The sequence below is a fragment of the Loxodonta africana genome, chromosome 26, assembly GCF_030014295.1.
Source record: "Loxodonta africana isolate mLoxAfr1 chromosome 26, mLoxAfr1.hap2, whole genome shotgun sequence".
In the NCBI taxonomy this organism is placed as follows: Eukaryota; Metazoa; Chordata; class Mammalia; order Proboscidea; family Elephantidae; genus Loxodonta; species Loxodonta africana.
In genome coordinates this window covers 24,485,972-24,509,324 of record NC_087367.1, presented here as the reverse complement: position 1 = coordinate 24,509,324, position 23,353 = coordinate 24,485,972, and the positions used below count along the sequence as shown (strand labels likewise).

The 23,353-nt window shown below is 35.9% G+C and overlaps 1 protein-coding gene across 5 annotated transcripts in view; it reads right to left on the bottom strand.

Annotated features, from left to right (window-relative positions):
* SOS1 (SOS Ras/Rac guanine nucleotide exchange factor 1) overlaps positions 1-23,353 on the bottom strand; it is a 153,082-nt gene that overhangs the window by 34,628 nt on the left and 95,101 nt on the right. For all 5 annotated transcript variants that reach the window (XM_064277175.1, XM_003416091.4, XM_064277174.1 and 2 more), the window contains 5 exons: positions 15,528-15,655; positions 14,072-14,727; positions 4,478-4,559; positions 3,583-3,705; positions 370-473 (listed from right to left, as the gene is read on the bottom strand). In XM_064277175.1, coding sequence (XP_064133245.1) covers positions 370-473; positions 3,583-3,705; positions 4,478-4,559; positions 14,072-14,727; positions 15,528-15,655 — 1,093 coding nt within the window. The remainder of the gene's footprint in view (positions 1-369; positions 474-3,582; positions 3,706-4,477; positions 4,560-14,071; positions 14,728-15,527; positions 15,656-23,353) is intronic.

Here is a 23,353-nt window from a genome sequence, read left to right as displayed (position 1 = left end):
CATGCACTGTTCACCTAACTGTGGCCCAGCTGGCCCCCATCAGTGGTGTTATAATGGCACAACAGTTCCAAATTGCCCTCTGGTACACATCCTTTCAGATAAGTGGAAAGACAAGCTTAAATTGAGACTAATTCTAAAATAATCAGTAAATTGATTCACTAAATGAAAATAAACTGGGTTAACAGTGATTATTAAGCAATTTGTAGGCCAAACTGTTTATTTAATGAAAATTTTTAACTTTTTCAAATGATTACACTAGCAATATCATAAACACCTCTTAACAATACTGAGCAGTAATGGCATCAAATGATAGTAACCATATTGGCACTTTTATTACATACAAAACTAGACATTTATAAAAACCCATACCTCTTACTGTTCCAATAAATTCTTCCATTCGCTGCAGAAGATCTGCATCTCTTTCGAAATCATAGAAGTGGTGCTCTACCCAGTGCCGACATACATTTAATACTCTGTGGCATTAACACAAAAAGAATAGTTGAGTTATGTGGGAACTCAAGCATAAACATTTATCACAATGAAGGTAAAAATGAAAACAAAGTAACTCTTTCCAAATGAAATAACCTTATCAGTGGCTTAGCACTTTCTAAATTCTGTGTTAATTAAGATTTATACCATTAATTTCAGGAGCTCTGGTGGCACAGTGGTTAAATGCTCGGCCACTAACCAAAAGGTCAGCGGTTCAAACCCACCAGCCACTCCATGGGAGAAAGATGTGGTGGTCTGCTTCCGTAAAGATTTACAACCTTGGAATATAATGCAATATGAATCCAAATACCAACAGCATTCTTTAATGAGATGAAAAAAACTAATCACCAACTTTATATGGAAAGGAAAGAGGCCATGGACAAGTGAAGCATTACTGAAGATGAACAAAGTAGGAGGCTTCACACTTCCTGATCTCAGAATCTACTACACAGTCACGGTAGTCAAAACAGCCTGGTACTGGTATGACAGACACATAGACCAATGGAACAGAACTGAGAACCCAGAAGTAAATCTATCCACCTGTGGACAGCTGATCTTCAACAAAGGGCCAAAGTCCATTAAATGGGAAAGAGACAGTCTCTTTAACAAACGGTTCTGGGAAGACTGGATATCTACCTGTAGAAAAATGAAACAGGACCCATTCCTTATACCATACACAAAAACTAACTCAAAATGGATCAAAGACCTAAATATAAAACCTACAAAAATAAAGATCATGGAAGATAAAATAGGGACAACCACAGGGGGCCTAAAACATGGCATAAAGAGTATACGGACCATAACTAAAAATGCACAAACAACAGAACATAAACTAGAAGAATGAGATATCCTGAAAATTAAACTTATGCTCATCAAAAGACTTCTTCAAAAGAGTAAAAAGAGAACCTACAAACTGGGAAAAAAATTTTGCCTACAACGTATCCAGCAAGAGGTTAATCTCTAAAATTTATAGAAAACTTCAACACCTCAACAACAAGACAAACAATCCAACTAAAAAATGGGCAAAGGGTATGAACAGACTCTTCTTCAAAGAAGACATTCAGGCAGCTAACAAACACCTGAAGAAATGCTTGTGATCATTAGCCATTAGAGAGATGCAAATTAAAACTACAATGAGATACCATCTCACCCCAACATCAATGGCACTAATCAGAAAACGACACATGCTGGCAAGGTTGTGGGGAGACTGGAACTCTTATACACTGCTGGTGAGAATGTAAAATGATACAACCACTATGGAAAATATGGCACTTCCTTAAAAAGCTAGAAATAGAAATACCATTTGATCCAGCAATCCTACTCCTAGGTATATACCCTAGAGAAAAAGCGCTGTGACACAATAGACATGTGCACACCCATGTTCACTGCAGCATTATTCACAATAGCAAAAAGATGGAAAACAACCTAATCAACCGTTGAATGGATAAGCAAACTGTGGTACATACACACAATGGAATACTATGCAACAATAAAAAAATAACGACGAATCCTGAAACATCTCACAACATGATGAATCTGGAAAACATTCTGCTGAGTGAAATAATTCAATCACTAAAGGACAAATACTGTATGAGACCACTATTACAAAAAGTCAAGAAAAATTTTAAACACAGAAAGAAACATTCTTTGATGGTTACCAGGGATGGGAGGGGAGGAAGGGAAAATCACTAACTAGAGAGTAGACATGTGGTAGTACTGGTGAAGAGAAGATCAATACAGTCTACGGGGGAAGTCAGCACATGACAAACGCAAAGGAAGACACTGAGAGGAACACAAGATCAAAGGGCAACTATGGCAATTACTGTAACAGATAATCCTGCAACAACAGTATTAACAAACAATAATTTATGAACGGATATACAGGTAGATAGGTATGCTGAAGAGGTGTGGGAGGAAATAAGGGAGCACACCCACCTGCGGATATAGGCTAGGTTGTGGACATCTCTACATACGTATTTGTAGACAACAGAACACACAAGGGGTAAGGTCATGAGAACTTCTTATGCACAACCAAACACCTCTTGGGATGAAGATACTAGGCATGAAGGCTAAGGACCACAGACTTGGGGAACGTCTACATCAACTGGCATAACAATGCATAAAAACAATGTTCTGCATTCTACTTTGGTGAGTAGAGTCTAGGGTCTTAAAAGCTTGCACGCAGCCACCTAAGATACAACTAGTGGTCTCTTCCCATCCAGAGTAAAGGAGAACGAAGAAAACCAAAGACTCTTAGTGCAATTAGTCCAAGAGACTTTTTGGACCACATGCACCACAGCCTACATGAGCCTGAGACCAGGAGAACTAGATGGTGCCCAGGTACCAGTATGGACAGTTCTGATCAGAATCACAATAGAGGGTCCAGGACCGAGCAGGAGAAAAATGTAGAACAAGAAATCAAATTCATTAAAAAAGACCAGACTTACTGGTCTGATAAGAGAATGGAGGAACCCCTGAGACTATGGTCCTATAACACCCCTCCGACTTGGAACTGCAGCCATTACCAGAAACCACCTTCCAGCCAAGAAACAAACAGGCCTATAAAATAAACAATAACACTCAGAAAGAATGTGCTCCATAAAACAAACAACTATATGAGACCAAAAGGGCAACATTTGTCCAAAAGTAAAAATGAGAAGGCAGAAGACCCCAGACGAAAGCAAACAGGGAACCCAGGGTGGAAATGGGGAGAGTGTTGACACAGTGTGGGGATTACAACCAATGCCATGAAACATTTTTGTGTAAAATTTGTTGAACGGAAAATTAATTTGCTTCTGTAAACTTTCACCTAAAACACACAAACAAAAAAATTTACAGCCTTGGAAACCCTATGGGGCAGTTATACTCTGTCCTATGAGGTCACTATGAGTCAGAATTGGCAAAGAGTGTGGGTAGTGGTTTTTTTTTTTTTGGTTTTATGGGTACCATTAATTGCAATAATTGCTTTCATTTGTTTCACTTATTTTACTTGTTAACTTCCTCCTTGCTTTTATATGCTTTCTATACCTTATATACTTTAACTCTGAAACGAAAGTTCAATAAAGACTGTTAAATTATTTACTTAATGCTTACCGAAGTTGTACAGGCTGTATATATTCTTTCCTAAACCTTTTCAATTCTGCACTAAGGGGTTGATCTCCATTCTCTATAGCTATGCGATCAGCTTCTGTTGGCTCAGGCTCTGGAATTTCAAACCTAACATAAAACAGAACAAACTAATGAAAATACTGATTATATGAAATTATACAAATAAAAAACCACAAACCTTTTTACTGGTCAGACCTTATCAAGAGAAAAATGTAAAAAATTACTAAGGATATTCACATCAGTGATAATAAGTGAGGCTTCTATAATGTAAAGGCAAATGATCTTATTTTAATTTTTTAAAATAAATTAATAATTGCCAATATAGATAAACTTAACTAGAGATACAGTAAAGATATATGAAAAATCTAAAAGTAAATGTAACTATAAAATTAAGGGACAGATGTTAATTTTTGGTTTGTGGAATTACTCTAAATCAGCTAACATAATTTTGAGGGGTAATGTTTGAAAAGCTGACTGCCCTTCATTTAGGTGGATGAAACATTTTCCTCGATTACAGTATTTAATCACTGAAAGCTCCATTTTTCTCGGTATGTGGTATATTTGAAAACTTGTGTTCAGAATACCTAAATTATCAAAATTTGAATTTTGAGAGTCTAGATTAGTACATTTCTATATAGGTTGTTAACCTGATTAACTCTATAAATCCGAAATTTTATATACTGAGTTTCCATGTAAAAAGATTATCTATTTTTGTATTTAAATAATTTTAAGGTTAATATATTACAAAGTAAACAATCATCTAAGAGAGATTTTATTTATTAAAAAATGTTCATGAACTACAATTAATTCCAAGGAACATAAGATCTCAGCTCAATCTCTTTAAGAAAGCAAAGTATTTAAGCATTTTAAATTGACAGACCTTTCTATAATAAGACTCAGTAGTTCCTGAGGTTTGCAAAAGGATCTGTATGTTGTAAGAAATGTCCGAACAAAATTGGGATCTAAGAAGAAAAAGGAAAAATATCTTATTAAGTTTTTGATTCAGAATGATTAAGACTATTATTTACATTTCAAAAGTAATAAACTAGAAAAGTCCCAAAATGTTTTGACACATAACATGCTTTGGACTTTGTAATGCACTTCTATCTTCAGTGTTTCCTAAACTAGTGGCACGCACACACACACACACACACACACACACACAAGTAAAATTTTACATCAATTTATATCTTATCCTTTGACACTGACCAGCTGCCTCGATCTTAAACTCATCATCGGCCACAGAAATGGGACCTGAAAAAAGGCAAAGGCAAAGCATGCAACCACGCTCCCCCTTGCTGCTGGGATCTACGAGCATCACCAGTTGGTTTATCGCTGATGAAGAGAAAGGCCGCAGTAATAATAACCCATTACTTTTCCTGACGCCCACACTAGTTTAATCTAGGATCAGTTATCTAAATTTCTTTAAATCATGTTAACAGAGCATATGACTAGAAATTGAATCTTATGAAGTAGTAAAGTTAAATACAGTTTCTAAATTATTTTATTTGTTAAAGGTCTTAATTAGAATCACTAAAAGGTGCTTACAAATACCTATAAGCTATTAAAACTATTAAATTGCTAGAATATGTTGGTTTGGTAATATTCATAACTTTTAATTCCTTTTATTTTAAGTAGTCACAAAGACAGCTCAAACATAGAAGCAGGAGTCTGCAACCTCATCCATGAAAATTCACATCTCCATGAAGTAAACACGAGGCTGACTGGGTGTGAGCACCTGCCCAGCCTGGCCTACTCCCGTCTCTCCTCCACAGTGCTCTCCCACGCTGTGGGGAAGGACTGCTGCCATCTGCACGAGAGACCTGGCCTGTCATCATCTGCATAAAGGGAAAGGCATCTTTCCACAACGGAAAAAAAAAACCAAACCACTTGTTTTTATAACTTCAGCGTCATCAAAGTTCACATTTAGTTGTATGAGTCATTAAAAAAGTAGGAAGGGAGAGTTCATTCGCCTGGCTCTTTTATCGGGAGTACAATCTAATGACAAATTCATTGAGGGTAGTGACTCCCTTTATTTTTGTTAGGCTATACACTTTGCTCCTTTATACAAAGTATACCACTTTTTATTCGCACAGGGCTTAGCACGAATCAGAATTCGTGTGTGTGGAACATTTCAATTTAGGCTGATTCTATCTGATTAAGAACCACCCTAAATTTACCCTTAATTAAAATATTTATAATATATTACGTTTTCCCCCCCAAAAAAAAACAAACTCATGGATTTATCATAAAACAGATATCTATTTCTAGTCTATGGGTAAATGTGGTCATCAAGATAATAAATCGGTTTAAATATCAGACGACCTTGAATTTCAATTAAAATAAGTAAAAGAAAAATTCAAATAAAAAAATACATTGGTTGTAAACAGCCCCCTTCTCCTTGAGCTTTACGCCTTCTGAGGCTAGCGTGGGTTAGTAATAAAAGTAATTTAAATATATATAATCCTTTAATAATCCTCTCTGTTGGTATTTTATTGTCTTCAGTTACAGAGTTCCTCAAATGTTAAAGACTAATGTCTCAACCAGAAGACAAGATTTTAAAACAGAAGCCTGTACAAGATTTTAAAAAAGAGACTTATACTGGTTTCATCACAATCCTCCCTTTCAAGAATCTTCTTCCTGTTCTGCAAATCTATTTGTAAGGTGAGGCTGCTCAAAACAGCATGTATTTAAGAAGCAAAAGCAGATTACTGTTGGACAGACAGTCTAAACCCTCAATACAGAGTGCTCCAAGTATCCCTGAGCTGTGTTCCAAATTTAGGGTGCCCCCCCCCGCCCCACCACTACCACCACTTTTAAGAACAGTTTATCTCAGCTCTCAGGTCTAAAATCAACATCCACATCCATTTCTTCTCAAATGCCACCTAAGTCAGGCTACAAAATTGTAGGCTAGCAAAGATACCTGTAAGTTGAAAAACAGAATGAAAGCAAGTTCCAGATGAATTAGAGTATGTTTTAAGAAAACTGTTGCTACTTTTAAGGCAAACGATTTTAAAACTGACATTTAATCTTCTTGAACCAAAGCTTCTGGCCATTTCAGTATGTTAGTAGCTTATGACACTGCTGGGAAAGCCACAATGTGCCTCAGTACCCCATCAGTCAAATGGGGACACAGCAATTCCTGGTATCTGCTATGTAACAATCTCAAGCAGCTTTCACATACTTTATTTCATATGATTTCTGTGAGGTAAGTGGGGCAGGTGATACTATTCCCTTTGTATACATGGAAGAAGCAAGGCTAAGACTGTCACCTAGTATACCCACTCCTCATTTACTGAATTGGTTAGATTCCAAAGACCAGGTTGTTATGCAAAAATAGGCATTACGTGAAAATGGAGGATGGCCATATCAGACCACAAAATGGAGGATGACTACATCATTACATAACTGCCAAATTAACATCATCACCAACTACCAGACCACTGAGAATCATGCCCAGCCAAGCTGACACATAACCTTAACCATCACAGCCAGCATTACTCTCACCTTGCACCTCAGTGTTCATTACTGCGCAAAATACTTGGACAGTAGATTTTTTACTGTTGTCGTAAATGCAAAATGTCAGATAATGAGACAGCTGATAAGTGAGGAGGTAGATGTATAGTGGCAGGGATGGACCCAGAACCTAGACTGTGTGACTCCTGATCTGGTGCTCTTTCTATATTATGTAAACTCCCTGGAGTAAAGTTCCCCTTAAGATTTCCACAGCTGTAAGATCTAAATATAAAGAATTACTCCATCAGTTATATAATTACTGTAGAACTCTACATAAATGATTAATTCAGAAAGTACCTGTAAACTGTTAATCTGGTTAAAAGCCCCTGAAAGTCACTGAAAAATTAACAGTATAACTGTGATTCTGTAACTCTTGATAAGCCTTCTTCCAAATTTGAGGAAGCAGCAGCTGTGCCTTCCTGTACACCGTATTCAGAGGAGGAGTTTCGGGAGCTGGCAGTGGAACAAACACTCCCACAACAACACTGGTGTACTAGATTCTAAAGCGGCTCAAGCTTAAGTTGTTTTTAGCTTGATTAGAAGTGAGTAAGAACAGTCTTGCCAAAAAGAAAAAAAAAAAAAACTAGAAGCTAAAAATAAATTGAGACAATCTGGCAATAGTTTAAGTACTTTCAAGAAATATCTTTAAGGCTGTATATATTCCCTGGCTTGTATTAATTTAAATAGATTCTATTTTTAGTTTAAAACAGTATAAATTTCCTAATAAATGAAAAATGTATCAAAAGAGGACATAACATTTGTATTTGAAATTTTATATATCCAAAGATATATTCCAGTAGCTATTTTTAGTTCTACTGCAGTGATTTCCCTATTTCAGTGATTGTAACACAGACCTTGTCACACAAACCTGGAGACCTTTATCTTAGTGATGATGTAAAGGGCTAAGATAATTTGACATTAAAAACTACCCGTCAACAAGGACAGGTTATAGAATTTGGTTAAGATAACCAAGGACTTAGATTAGGCAGTGATAAAAGCTAAGTTTTGCACTGCCTCTCTTGGCCGTGGAGCAGCAGTTATCTTCCAATATTAGAAAATGATGTTTCAGAAACATGTAGAATGCAAATACATAAAAATACTAAAGCCAGGCTGGGCTGGGTTGGAAACCTTAGCATGAACCAATATTCATGAAGAAAATGAAAAAAGCCGATAGTGGTGTTCTCCTCCTCTTCTGTACCACCTGCTTGTAGAGGTAATTCCATAAACCTCTTTCTCAGCCCTGCATATGACCTCCTAATGGAGTTCAGTATGAACAACAACAAAAACTTTCTCTGGGGTTCTTCTCTCATCACTGTAGGTAACATTACCCTTCCACTCGACTTGTCAAATCCCCGCACTAGGAGTTCACCATGTTCACTAGCTGCTCTGCTTCCCTCTTTCTATACAAACAGCTTTCCCATCAAGTCCCTGGCCTAGGCCCAGGTTATTACAAACATGAGTTACAGCTAATCATTTTCTGCTGGCCTTCTAGCTGTCTCTTTTCCCCTCTAAAACTGTTCTTTGCCTGATAATATTTTACTGTATAATTCTTCAAAATCTTGAGGACTCAGAATATAACCACATTAATGTTCAAAACACAGCATACTAGATTTGAGGTGATAAATTCAATCCTTTGTTCTTATATCCCTATTTTGAATAACCTTGACATTTATTTGGCAAAGTCAGTGAGATTTATGAAATAATATTTATCACATATTTATGTAAAGAGCAGTCCCCTCCCCCACCACCACACAGAAGCACTGTTAATCAGGATGTCTGTTCATGTGACAATTCTCCCTTTAATACAGCCATTTAAAAAGCTACAAGAAACAATAAGCTCCTCAACAAGGATTTATAAACAATCACTCTTGAATTCCTTAAAAAAGGAAACAGACGCTATGCTGACGCACAAACACTTTTAAAAAAAATATCAGAGAGTTTAAAAATAGAACCACACTGCCCTATACATCAAAAATTGATGAAAAGATTTAAAAAGTTAAAAAATCCAAATGGAGCTTATATAGGACAGAAACTCAAAAGAAAGCTAGTCTAAGTTTTTGAGAATTTTCTGAGGATACAAAATGGCAGGAAATATTTTATGGAAAAATATCAACTGGCTTAAGTTTTTTCAATGCCATCTTCCATGAAAGAGAAGTTCACCACGCATGGGAAACACCTTTTTCCCACACTTCAATATGAAAAGCTTTTATTTTCCATACAATGTCAGTTCTGAATTACTATAGCTACCTCAAGTTTAGCTCGTATTGCTAAACTAGGCTACCAAACCACATAGTGCACTACCACCATTTCTCAATCTTGCTTTAGATCCCGGTAATTAATTTGTACTTCATTTCCTACAACTCTATCAAAAGTGAAATTTCTACTCTCTTTTCTTTGGGCACATTGCTTTGTGCTTTCTTATTCGAGGTAAGGAAATAGTCTCTTATTTCCTTGCCAAATTCAGAATTATCAATTCAACGAGATAATTTTTTCCCTCAGTATTTGGGACGGCTCTAAAGAGCTGATAGAGTTAACAAATGCTGTATGTCCACAAACACTGGATCTGAGACAAGCTATAAATTAATCTCTTAAGCAACAGGTAACCACTTTCTAATTCACCTAAAATAAAACATTTTCACCAGAAGGCTTTCCTTTACAGAGCAGCCTACGACAACATACTAATGGCTAGGTTTTATCACTAAATAAAATTATAACGACCAATAATGGACTACACTAAAATCTGTGCTTTAGAATTAGTTTGTCTACAGTCAGAACTTACCTATTTCAATAAGAAAAAAAAAAAACTATCCTGATAGACCTATATTGCCCAGAAATGAGCAATCTATTTATATTATTAGCAATTCAAACCAAGTAATTCCCTTTATTATTCAACATATGTAATAGAAAATTGTATTATCATATTCTAACACTTAAAAAAAAATAACCTTGTAGGAGTCAGTATAACATGGTGGAAAGTATACAGTACTCTCTAAGGAATCAAGAAACCTACTTTCTAGGCCCAGTTCTGTCTGTAATTAACAAGTTATAACTGATTTCCGTCAAGTAATCTCGCCGAGCCTTAGGTTTTTGTCTACAGAATGAGGGCTTGGTCATCTCGTCTAGCACTAGAAATCTATAGCTCCATTTTGTAAATTATTACTAAAACACCTGAAGGATCAAGTTGGCTGAAGAAGCCACAGTGAAGTCTGAATTAAGTTACCTTAAACCAGTTCTGCTTTTTTATGACAATGTCTATAAACCTATAATAATCTAAATACTCTCTTACATCATTAGTCATTCAATTTTCTCATGCATTATATTCAATGTCTTATTATTATAAATCTATTCAAATATAAACGTATAAGTTAAATTTTAGCTTTTGTTTAAGTATAAGCCATAACCTATACTGTATGTTCTCCAATACAAATACCAACCAATCAACTAAAGGAACCAAAAATCCCCCTTTTCTTTGGGGAGGTTGAAGAAAGACAGGACAAGAAGATCAGACCAATGGTTCTTAAACCAAATAGTAACTGTTATCACTGTAATAACAACTCAAAGTCCATTTTAGCTGGAAGGGACCTTACTAATAGGTGCTTTTGTGTTTTACAAATTCACAGATGGTTTATTAAAAATATATTCTATATTGCCAGTAGTGAATTCAGTAACAAACCTTACAGAGTAACCCAAATATGCTAATAATTAACACTAATTTGGGTGTACTGTAAATCAAAACTAATGAAAGCTGCTTGTGGATTCCAGTTACGCCAGTAATGTATTTATGACGTATACTAAAATACTCAACTAAGCTTCAAAAGAAACCCAAAAAGGCCAAAAAGCACAGCCATAACACTCTTAAAACCAACACTGGCATTTTATTCCTCAAGAAATAAATGAAAGGAATTTTTAAAAACTTTTATTTACTTTTAAAAAAAGTAAAACAATCTTGTCAATTTAAATTTGAATACACTTAATGTTGGTAAGGCTCTAGAAATTTAAGTGTTTTATGTTAATTAGAAGTAAAACTATTCAAACTACTATTCAAAAGCTAAAAACTGATACAGGAAAGAGCAATTATCAGAGTAAACTAAAAACACCATGACAGAAGTACCTGGTCCACACTGCTGAAGAGACTGCCAAAGTGACCCACAGAAATACCATCAGCTATGCTTGTTAACGTTAAGTTCGCCTTGAAAAGTCCTCATTCCAAAAATAAATAAAAAAGAAGGCATAGTTCCCCACAAAAGAAACATTTAATTGCAGTTCTGCAACTGTTAGTAATCATAAATGTCCTAGTTCTGTGAAATACAGCAGTTCAAGGAAAACTTTTATCATTAACAATCAAGATGAGTTTTACAAAGACAATTATTTTAAATCTTTTGGAATCTGAACATGTTTTCTAACACAAACACCACTGATTTATGATAAACATTCAGGAATCTTCTTCAGTGTTTACCACTTATATTGCTCCACAAGAAAAAAAAAAAAAAAAAACCACAAAACTTTTGTCTTAAAACATACATAAAAATCTAAAGACTAATTTTACTGCAAACAGTCTAAGAACCAAAAAGAAAGGTATTTGGAATAAAATGAACAGTTTAGAATGCTTATGCTGTAAAAAAAAAAATTCTGTGAATTCTCTAAGACACTTAAAAATCAGGATAATATGGTGAGAAGAGCAATTTGAAATTTTATTACCTTAAAAGTATCTTAAGGAGAAGCAAAGGTAAGTATTTTGCATCCACAAACTTAGGTTAATCTAATAAAACGTTATTGCAGCTGTATTCTAGATCTTACAAAGTACACAGAGGGGCAATGAAGGTCAATTAAATGGGCAGGCCATACTAATTACTGAAAGTTGTTCCCCTCAAAAACAGCTTTATGTTTTAAAAGATCACCAAATAATATGTTCTTTCTTCATATAAAATTCTAGGCCAACTTATTTAAATTTCCTTGCTTTGATTTATTTATTTTTTATTTCTGGGTCAGTAAAATGAATATACCACGGAAGTTGCTAGGTAAAAAAATCAATAGTAAAATTGGAATCCCAGACCAGTTCTCTCTCAGGATAACCAACACATCTAGACTAATGCCTTTTAGCACTAAGTGGTATGTGTTTACAGAACCCAAACTGCTTTTAAAATTTGCCTGTGGAAAACATTATTATTTTACTATGCCAAAGGGCAGGAAAAAAACTACCAATTAGATGCCAAATGAAAAGTAAATAATAATAAAAATAACTGGCTTAATTATCCCAAAGTCATGTGGAGAAAATGAAATAAATTGTATTTCCCAAGTGCTTTGAGATCACTAATAACAATAAAAAATACTATTTTAATTTTACTTCTTATAAGGTGGCCCTGATAGTTGCCAGACCATATTAAATAATTCTGACGGTACATTCACTAAATCAAACATCTAAAGATTACCAATGCTATTCATCTTTACCAAAGCGTGCTAGTAATTAATTCAACTGGTGCCAGAATATTTTCCAGAGAGAACTGAGAATCCATTTATAGGACTTTATAAATTGAAAAAAAAAAAAAAAAATTTCCCCACAGACAACCACCTTCTAGAAATAGGGGGATATTTAAGTAAGAAGTATGAGATGGAGGTTAACTTTCATATCCAACTATTTAGGAATAGCACTTATTAGAGTTACATTTTATAGTTTTTATATGCCTTTGTGGAGTCCTGGTTAATCAGTGGTTAAGCGTTCGGCTGCTACCCAAGAGGTCGGCAGTCTGAACCTACCAGCTGCTCCCTGGAAACCTTATGGGGCAGTTCTACTCTGTACTATGAGTTGGAATCCACTCGATGACAGCAACAGGGTTTGGTGTTCTTTTTTATTTTATTATTATTTTTTTTTTTTGGTATAAGCCTCTGAAATATATTAAAAAAAATAAGTTTACATTTATATTTACAAAGGGCTTTCACATAGAGTATTTAACTTATGCTTTCCAACAACATTCTGATGTAGCCATTATTATGCTGATTTTTAGAAGAAAAACTTAGGTTCTGAGACACTGAGAGCTTCCATAAAGTGCGGGTGCAAAGCCAAATTCAGCGCTCTTTCCACTAGACCACAATTCTACATATTTCACTATCAAACTTTCTACCACGGAGGGAAGCTGAAAGTTGAAAAACATCAGGTTATCATGTTACTTGATTAGAAAAAATAAAATTACTTAATAAAATTAATCACTATATTTGTTCCTTCTCGCACTTTGAACCACCTGTGGCAGTCCACTTCTGTGAAGATTTCAGCCTCGGAAACCCTATGGGGCAATTCTACTCTGTCCTATAGGGTCGCTATAAGTCGGAACTGACTCCACGACAATGGGTTGGGTATTTTGGGTAGAAATCCTCCTAGCTGGTTAGGACATGTTTTTCTCTCAAAATTGCCCCGATAAGATGAAATTGTTTTCTTAAATAAGGCAAAAAACATTAAAATTTAAATGGCTTCCAGATTGCTAAATTTAACAGGTTTTAGGAATAGAAACTAAGAATAAGCAATGTTGTGTTCATCTGTCCTACCAGCATGATGAATGCATATTAAAAGTTTTACTAATTTTACAATGCAAATGAACAGAAAGGAAAAAAGGTTAAAGGAGTAAAATGCTTTTTAAGTCCTAGTGATGATGAGGTAACACTACTTCTAGGCTTGTTTCTGCCACTTTCAAGCTTGGGGAACGTGGCCAAGTGACCTCACTTTCTCATCTATAATTCTTACTGTGAGGTTAAAAATAATGTATGTTAAATGTGGCAGGAAAGTATAAAGTTCCAATGAAATATAAAGTGGTATTTTTAGTTTAAGGAAAAGGAACTCTACGAGTCTGCTAATGCAGAGGTCTTTTGTTGTTAGTTTGTTTTCTATTTTAAGCACAATGACCTCTATGGCAAAGAAAATCAGTTTGAAAAGGGAAAACAAAAGTGATAGGCAATTCAGATTTCTTACCTGCGTACATATGGTATGTAAGCCTCTCTATAAGTTTAATGACAGTTCCAGCTTTGATAATTGGAATTCCAGCCTTGGGCTGCACGTTTTCTTCAAATATTATATTCTCTTCAGAGTCGGGCTCTGCAAATCTATAAACATCAGCACTAGGAAGCCTCATCTGCTCCTCCTTCTCTTCCTGTAGCATTGTCACATCGAGCATCCTTTCCAGGGTGCTCCGGTACTGTAAAGATATCAATGCTGCCATCCAGTTGTTTTTCTCTTCAGCTGACTTGGCAGAAAATATAACACTATTTTCATCTTTTAAAATTATTTCAAAAGCATGCTTGTACTCATTCGTGTCATCTTTGTCATTAATTTGTACCTTTCTCATAAAGAACTTTTCTTTCAGACGATATTCTGCATTGCTAGCCCCAGGAAGTCTTGGCTGCCCATGGTTTGATTTACAGCAAATCATTAAGCCATCAAAGAGAAATATGTGTCTCTCATGTTTGGCTCCTACACGTGTCAGAGTTCCTTCCATTATAAATTCATTGCAACACTGTCCAATGTCTTTTCCCTCCCAACCATCAATATTCTTCTGAATCTCGTTCATTTTCTTGATTGCTAGTTGTTTCCCCTTCATTTGTTGGCTGTAAAACCGACATGCAGACTCACTAGGATAAAGGAAAACATCATTAACACACAGATGACACAGAATCTAAAGTTCATGTAAATAAGGGAAGTGTAAAAAGAAAAAAGGGGGAGACATTTTTAAAAGTTATACTAATAAGGTGTCACTCATTCCCCAGATATGTTAGTGTCACAGAAGTACACAATTTTGGAATTAAAGCAATACCAGTGGAGAAATTTTTTTAGTGCTCTAAAAAAGAATGACTACTCACAAAATTCTACCTATAAATTCAGACACAGAATGATTATTTCTACCTTAGTTACTAAATATTTAGAATGGCAAATAGTAAAAAGTATCCCACATATAGTGAAAAAGTACTTTCAGAGATTTAAAAAAATTATCTAGAAGTGCTTAAATGGACTAAGACCCAAAGCTGAAAAACACGCAGCACATATTATAATTAGGAAACTGGAAGCAATAATATCTGAATTAATGCCTCGAGTTACACAATTTCTAAATAAAGGACACTACTAATTACTTTGACAGAACAATGACACTGACATAAACCTACCCAATACATTCTGTTCTCTCTCCTTTAGCTTACCAGTTGACTCTCAGAAGGTCCTGTCTGGGAGTATGCAGGGAAAATGCACAAATATGAACGGTTTTTCAAACAATAACAAATTCACTTGGCTTTGATGTCACTTCCTCTGAAAGACTAAGCTTGTCACTAAAACTATTTTCTTCATTGTTTACTTGAAGAGAGAACTGGCAACCCTGAATTTATACCACGACACTCAGGGTAAAAAGCTGAAGGATTAAAAATAAAGTGAAAATAATCACCTCAGTCTTCGTTTTGCAAGACTTTTAGAACATATTTTTTCCATACCACTCTGAACATTAAGCAAAGCTGTTATCGCTTGTTTCAAACATTCTTTGTCTTCTTGATCTTCACTCTTTTCTTCTAACTGCTGCAAAGCCAAAATGACAAATCTGAACCAGCAGAACTAGTCTGGGCAAAATAATAATAATAAGCCCATTTTCTTTAAGGATAAAAATAACAGTGATTCAACTCTTTCTACCATAATAATATTTTTAAAGTGTCATAAAAATATTTTTTAAAAGTCTTCTTATTCTTTGTGTATTACTATCCATACTTTAACATGCAACCAAGTTTTCCCCACATTGAAAAAAAAAAGTAGAAGCAGCATTCGAAGATGGGTTGTACCTTGTATAAATGCCCTGCCATAGACAGGAATGTGCAATTTTTCAAATTGCGTATTACTGAAAAGAAATGAGAGGCATAACTGTCTTTTTAACTATCGTAAGATTTAGCACAGCACTAGGCTTATAGCTGAGATTTTTTTAAAGTATGGAATTTGGTCTTAGGTTTCTGATCTCTATATTATTGTTATAGGGCACTGGGATGATAAGGAAGATAATATAGAAGAGGATGCAATATAGTGGACAGGAACGTGAAGACACAAAACCTAGGATTAAGTTCTGACTCTACTTGTGTGTGCCCTTGCAGCAAGTTGTTTGACCTCTGAACCTAACTTTTCCCATCCGTCAAATGAGACATATAAAAAGTCTTCCCTGCCTACTTAATGGCGTTATTAAGAATCAAAGCAATTTGTAAATGATAATACACAATGTAAGTTTGTTTTCTTTGTAGTTCTACTACAGAATTAACGTTAGCATTATGAAGAACTCTGCCAGTATCTACATGTTAAGATTCTGAGAAACGCTAGGAATACACATACTTCCCAACTCAAGCACATTTTCCTCCAGTGGCAAATATACTACTTTTCAGGATATTTATACTAAGCCTGTACTTAACAAGAACAGTTAAGTACATCAAGAATTACTAATTACCAATACAATAAGGTGGCTGTAATTTAAGCAAACAATTAACTGAAGTATCAGTGATTATAAGTAATAATTCTGTAGTCTTCTAAACCTGTTTCTGGCTATCCAAGTTAATAAATAACATTTTTATTACTTTCCTGTAACTATTTAAGAACACCTACACTCTAGAGGGAAAGACTTGAGAAATAAGACTGTAAAATATTCACAGTGATTTATAAAGAAGTTTATTTTCAATGTGTTTCGTTATTCATTAGAGCTTTAGGAATTTAAGAACTTTATGTTCTTGAAGGGTACCCTTAAAGATCATCGACAACACCTTCTTTCTGCTTTCACTGACAAAAATCATGTCTGCGTACACAGAAGTGTGTACTGATGACCTGTGGAAAACAATTTTCTCACTCAACACCTCGAACTATTTCCATAGAAATAATTTATTTAAAATACTTTGATGTTCAAATATTCTAGAAGTAATAAATACCATATTGTAATGTCTACTTAATGCTCAGCTTTTATTATCCAAATTCCTTATATTCACTATTGTGAATATATACTATTTTATCAATACATTTTTCTCGCCATACTTCTACTAGAGGCAAAATACGCATGTTTTTCGAAGAACATTCAGTCTCGATTTGTTAAAAGAAAAATCTATTCATGTTAACTCCCAACATAAAAAAAGACAGTTTCCAAAGGATAAGAGATTTTAAAACACACACATTAAAAAAAACAACAACAACCCAAAACTCAAATACCTTTTATTCAAAGTACTGCTCTTCACTGTGACCAGCTAGAATAAGGACAGCTAAACGACCAGGTGGTCACACAGAAAGATACTGGTTTATTACTTGACTGATATCACTGGTAGGCTGAGGGCTAGACTTGGGTAATTTCTCAAAGTACCTACCATTTCTCTCATTCTAAACTATTTACCTCTCTTACAGCAGAATTTTTGGAGACACACAAAATGTTACCAACTACCTTATCAAATTTAGGCTTCAAACTGTAAACAGTAAGGGAAAAATTCTAAATGGTACAACAAAAGCACCACTGAAAAGTGGAATTCCGTTATTTCAGAATTTAATCACTCAAAAGTCAAGTCCAGAGATATATATTCATGTCAATAAAATCCATGGAAATTTTTTAGTCTTGAAGGGTTGACCCTAAGAGATAGCAGAACATTACTGAGTCCTTGATATTTTGCCCTTTGACATTTTTAAAATTATTAATTCAGGCAAACATACCTAAAGATATAAAAAAACATACAATCTGCCCATAAAACAAAGAAGAATATGCGTAGCTCAAGTAGCTCAGCCACGTACAGGAGACTAACTGGGCACACCAGCTCAGGGGCAATGACAAGAAGGCAGGAGGGGACAGGAAAGCTGGACAAACGGAAATGAGAAACCCAAGGTCGAGAAGGGGAGAGTGTTGACATGTCATGGGGTTGGCAACCAATGTCACAAAACAATATGTGTATTAATTGTTTAACAACAAACTAATTTGCTCTGTAAACCTTCACCTAAAGTACAATAAAAAAATACACACAATTTAACACATGTAAAACAAAGTATAAAATAACAAATCCATTTAGACATGCATTTGATTTTCTATTCTAAAAATGTTTTAAGTTTCTGAATCATTTATGTACCATTTAACTATAGCATTACAAATACAGAATATACTGGCATCTCAAAAAATACTATTTTAAAACCACAAACCCCAATAATATTTCAAAATCTGTATTTCTTTTCTGATTAAATAATTTCAAAATGTCATTTTTACCTTCATAGCATTAGGCAAACATCTAAAATAAATTTCAATGTAATAAATGACCTTTCCTAAAAGCATTTGTTTATGAAAATCCTTTCTCCTCTTTACTTCTTTTACCTAACATAGCTGATTTAAACTGGGCACTGGTGTAGAATACTTCAGGCTAACTACCATCAACCCCAAACCAAAACAAATCCGTTGCCATCTAGTCAATTCTGACTCATAGTGATCCTACAGGGCAGAGTGGAACTGCCCCATAGAGTTTCTAAGGAGTGCTTGGTGGATTTGAACTGCCGACCTTTTGGTTAGCAGCTATAGCAATGAACCACTACACTACCAGAAAAGAGTGGCTTAATGCTGCTGCAGAAACAAAGCAGGGGCAATCAGTATGTAAATGAGACTCCAGAAAGAAGCACCCTCTTGTTCCCAAAGCAATATTCAACATCATGCTTTTCATGGGTGCCTATTTAATAACATTTGCGGAAGCAACACTTTAATTTTACAGATGCCATTCATTTAAATAGTTTAAAAACTACCAAATCCTGAGATTATACTGTTATATTTCTGATTGTATTTAAATTTATCTGGGGAATTATATTCTAAGCACAATAAAAACTCAAGCGCTTATAGCGATGATAAAATTTATCTTTTCACAAGAAAGGTACTTTGACCAGTGATTAGATTTTTGGTCCCTAAATAGAAGGGACAGTGCTCAGTGTGGTGTATTGCATGTCTAAAGGAAACTGGGAGATAAACAGGACTAAATGTGAGGAACTGGGAAAGGAAAAGGATATTCAGGAGCCAAATAAAGTGTTGTACCTAATGTACTTTATAATGAGTTTAATTCATTCACAAACATATAATTGCTTCCCTTTGTTAAAAAAAAAAAAAAAATCATGTTTTATTTCCAGAAATTAATTTTCTCCAGTGTGTGATTATATGAAATGAATATTTATTTTATGGCAGTGGCAGGCAGGACCAGAACTCAGGATTCCTGACTCTCACTCAGTCCAGTGACATTTTCACTGATATTACCCAACTAACTGGCTTTGAAAGCCTATTTAAAAAATATTCACTAAGTAAAATCTATTCCATTCAAACAGGTAAATTGCAAGGTACAAGGATGACAAAATGTATAATCAAGAAATATACATTATAATTGTCTAAGACTCAGGGTATAAAATTAAAGATCTGTATGTGTCTTAAATGTTATGTACATATAAAGATTTTATCATAAAAATGTGAGAACACAAAGATGAGGATCACGTTTTGATTTTGGAATGGCTACTTGTATCTTCTGTTTGATGAGACAACTAGAGCAGATAGGAGCCCTGATGTTGCAGTGGTTGAAAGCTTGGCTGCTAACCAAAAGGTCGGCAGTTTGAATCCACCAGCCGCTCTTTGGAAACCCTATGGGGCAGTTCTACTTTGTCCTACAGGGTCCCTGTGAGTGACTATAAGTAGGAATCAACTCGATAGCAAAGGGTTTGGAAAATGGCCTTTAGAGCAGATTACAACATGGAAAGATACCTGGTCAAGGAGTAAACTGGATTTACTGGCCCTCTTGGCAAATGTATGGAATATTAGCCAAATTCTTCCAGAACTAATTAACCAACTGTTAATAAAAGCCTTCTACTGCTGACTCTGTCGTCACTCAAACATTCCATTAAATGGGGAGCAGAAGAAAGGCAAAGATATTCAAATAAATTACTATTCTTTGATGGCAGCAGCACACCTAAAAGGTAAGGGGGAAGAGGATAAAACTCCTAAATGAGATTTAGAGATTGCGGCAGTCCCCCCTTATCTGCAGGGGATACTTTCCGAGACCCCCAGTGGATGTCTGAAACCACAAATAATACTGAGCCCTATCTATACTATGTTTTTTCCTACACATAAATACGTACGATAAAGTTTAATTAGTAAATTAGGCACAGTAAATAATAAAATAGAACAACTGTGATAATATACTGTCAAAAACGTTCACTTTTTCACCTAAAGGGAAGTACTTCATGGCTTCTCTTTGGCATATTGAAATTGCCAGCATCACTACTCTTTCATTTTAGGCCCATTATTAAGTAAAATAAGGGTACTTGAACACTGCAATACAGCGACAGTCGATCTGATAACGGAGACGGCTACTAAGTGACTAACGGACAGGTAGCATACACTGCATGCAAACACTGGGCCAAAGGGATGATTCACTGGTACCAGGCAGGTAGGAGCAGGACAGACATTTCTTCACATGAGACTAGTCTCATATACTTTGGGCATGTTATCAGAAGGGACTAGGCCCTGGAGAAGGATATAATGCTTAGTAAAGGAGACTGTCATGCGAAAGCTGAACAATGAATAAGGAAGGCCAAAGAAGGACTGATGCCTTTGAATTGTGATGTTGACGAAGAATGTTGATTATACCATGGACTGCCAAAAGAACAAATAAATCTGTCTTGGAAGAAGTGCAACCAGAATATTCCTTGGGAGCAAGGATGGCGAGACTACATCTTACATACTTTGGAAGCCCCTGGAGAAGGACTTTAGGCTTGGTAAAGTATAGGGTCAGCGGAAAAGAAGAACAGCCTCAACAAGATGGATTGACATACTAGCTGCAACAATGCGCTCAAGCATAACAATTGTGAGGATGGCACAGGACTGGACAATGTTTAGTTCTGTTGTACACAGAGTCGCTATGAGTTGGAACTGACTCCATGGCACCTAACAACAACAACTCATTTATTGTTTTCAGACCACAGTTGACAGAAGGTAACTGAAACCGTGGAAAGCGAAACCACGAATAAGGGGGCCTACTGTATTTGCAGTCTTGTGTTGTTCTTGCCTTGTGCTGTCGAGTCAATTCCAACTCATAGCGACCATATAGGACAGAACAGAACTGCCCTGTTATGTTTCCTAGGGTGTAATCTTTTCAAGAACAGATTCCCAGATCTTTTTCCTGAGGGCATGTTCGAACCACTGACCTTCTGGTTAGCAGCTAAGTGCTTAACCATTGTACCACCCAGGGGCTCCTCCAATTACTCATACTACTTATTAATAGGAAACCCTGGTGGCGTAGTGGTTAAGTGCTACAGCTGCTAACCAAAGGATCGGCAGTTCGAATCTGCCAGACGCTCCTTGGAAACTCCACAGGGAAGTACTACTCTGTCCTATAGGGTCGCTGTGAGTCGGAATCGACTCGATGGCACTGGGTTTGGTTTTGGTGCTTATCAATAAGTCAGGAAGAAATTTCATAACCAACTCTCCTGCTTTTCCCCAAAAGCTACTGAGTTAAAGTGATTTTCACATATGCATGTATTTCTCTTGTAATATACAAATTTTCAATCAGCAAATGAAAATACTAATGATATTAACAAACTGACTTTTTTTTTATTACTTAACCAGCCTAGATCCTTATTTACCCCAAGACAAGCAAGCAGGTGGCCATTACCAAGGTTGTATATATTACCCAGCATAAGCAGCCTATTTTGATCCTAACTGTAAATAAAATGATCTTTATTATCAATGGTAGAACGTACAAAAATGGCATCTTAAGATATAAATTGCTGAAGAACACCACAGACACAAGGAAAATATGAGCACAAGTGACAGAAAGGGTCACATAAACCAGAGGCTCCATCGGTCTGAGACCAGAAGACCTAGATGGTGCCCAGGTACCACCAATGACTGCCCTAACAGGGAACACAACACTGAGACCCTGATGGAGCAGGAGAAAAGTAGGGTACAGAACCCAAATTCTGGTAAAAAGACCAGGCTTAATGGTCTAAGACTGGAGGGACCCCAGAAGACATGACCCCTGGACTCTCTGTTAGCCCAAAACTAAAACCATTCCTGAAGCCAACTCTTCAGACAAAGATTAGACTAGACTGTAAGACATAATATGATACTGGTAAGGAGTGTGCTTCTTATTCTTAGCTCAAGTAGATATATGAGACTAAGTGGGCCGCTCCTGTCTGGAGGCGACACGGGAGGGCAGAAGGGGACAGGAGCTGGTTGAATGGACATGGGAAATACAGGGTGGAGAGGAGGAGTGTGCTTTCACATTGTAGGGACAGCAACTAGGGTCACATAGCAATGTCTGTGTAAGTTTTTGTATGAGAAACTGACTTGAATTGTAAATTTTCACTTAAAGCACAATAAAAAAAAAGATATAAATTGTAACATGAATTATAATTCACTATTAGGAAATAAACCACAAATTCGCAAAGCTTTTTGAGGAGGGTCATAAATTTTATTGAAATAACTGAGTGATCTTTTGCATGTTTTTAGAAACAGTATCAACAGTAACTGAATGAAAAAAAAAAAAAACCTCAATAGGGCGTATCTATAGGAGAAGCCAGTCAAATGTCAACCAAAATTTATTTAACAAATATTTAATTAACAATCTATTATTTGTATGCACTGAAAATACAATGGTGAGCAAACCAAACCCAATCTCTGCTGTTGTAGAGCTTAAGAGTCTGTAAGACAAATAAATAATCAATGACACAGTGGCTAAGTGCTATGATAGGGAAAATACAGGGTACTCTGGAAATGCACAGCAAGAGCCACTAACCTAATAAAGGGAGAGGGAGTGGCAGGGAAGGCTTCCAGAAGGATAAGAATGAGTGAGGCAGGTGAAACAGGGGTACAAGAGGATTCTCGGCAGAGTGAACAGCATGTGTGAAGATGGAGAGACTTTTAGGACCAGGACGGAAAGGAACTGGCTGAAGGGCAGATCCTAGTGGGTAGGGTGAGAGTAGGTACGATTAGGAGGAGGGGGGAAGGAGGTGATAAGTCAAAATGCTGGAGAGGTAGGCAAAGGCCAGGTCGTGACTGGTCTTGTAAGCCTTATTATCAATTTGGATGTTAACATGGGGCAATGGGAACCCAGTTAAGGGTTTTAAGCTGGTGTCTAGCATGATCAAATTTCCATTTTAGAAAGATGGCTTCAGTTACACTGTCAAGAGCAGAGGGTGAAAGGGAATGGGAAAAGCAAGACTAAAGGGAGATTCTGGGGATGATCCATGAGACAGTCGTGG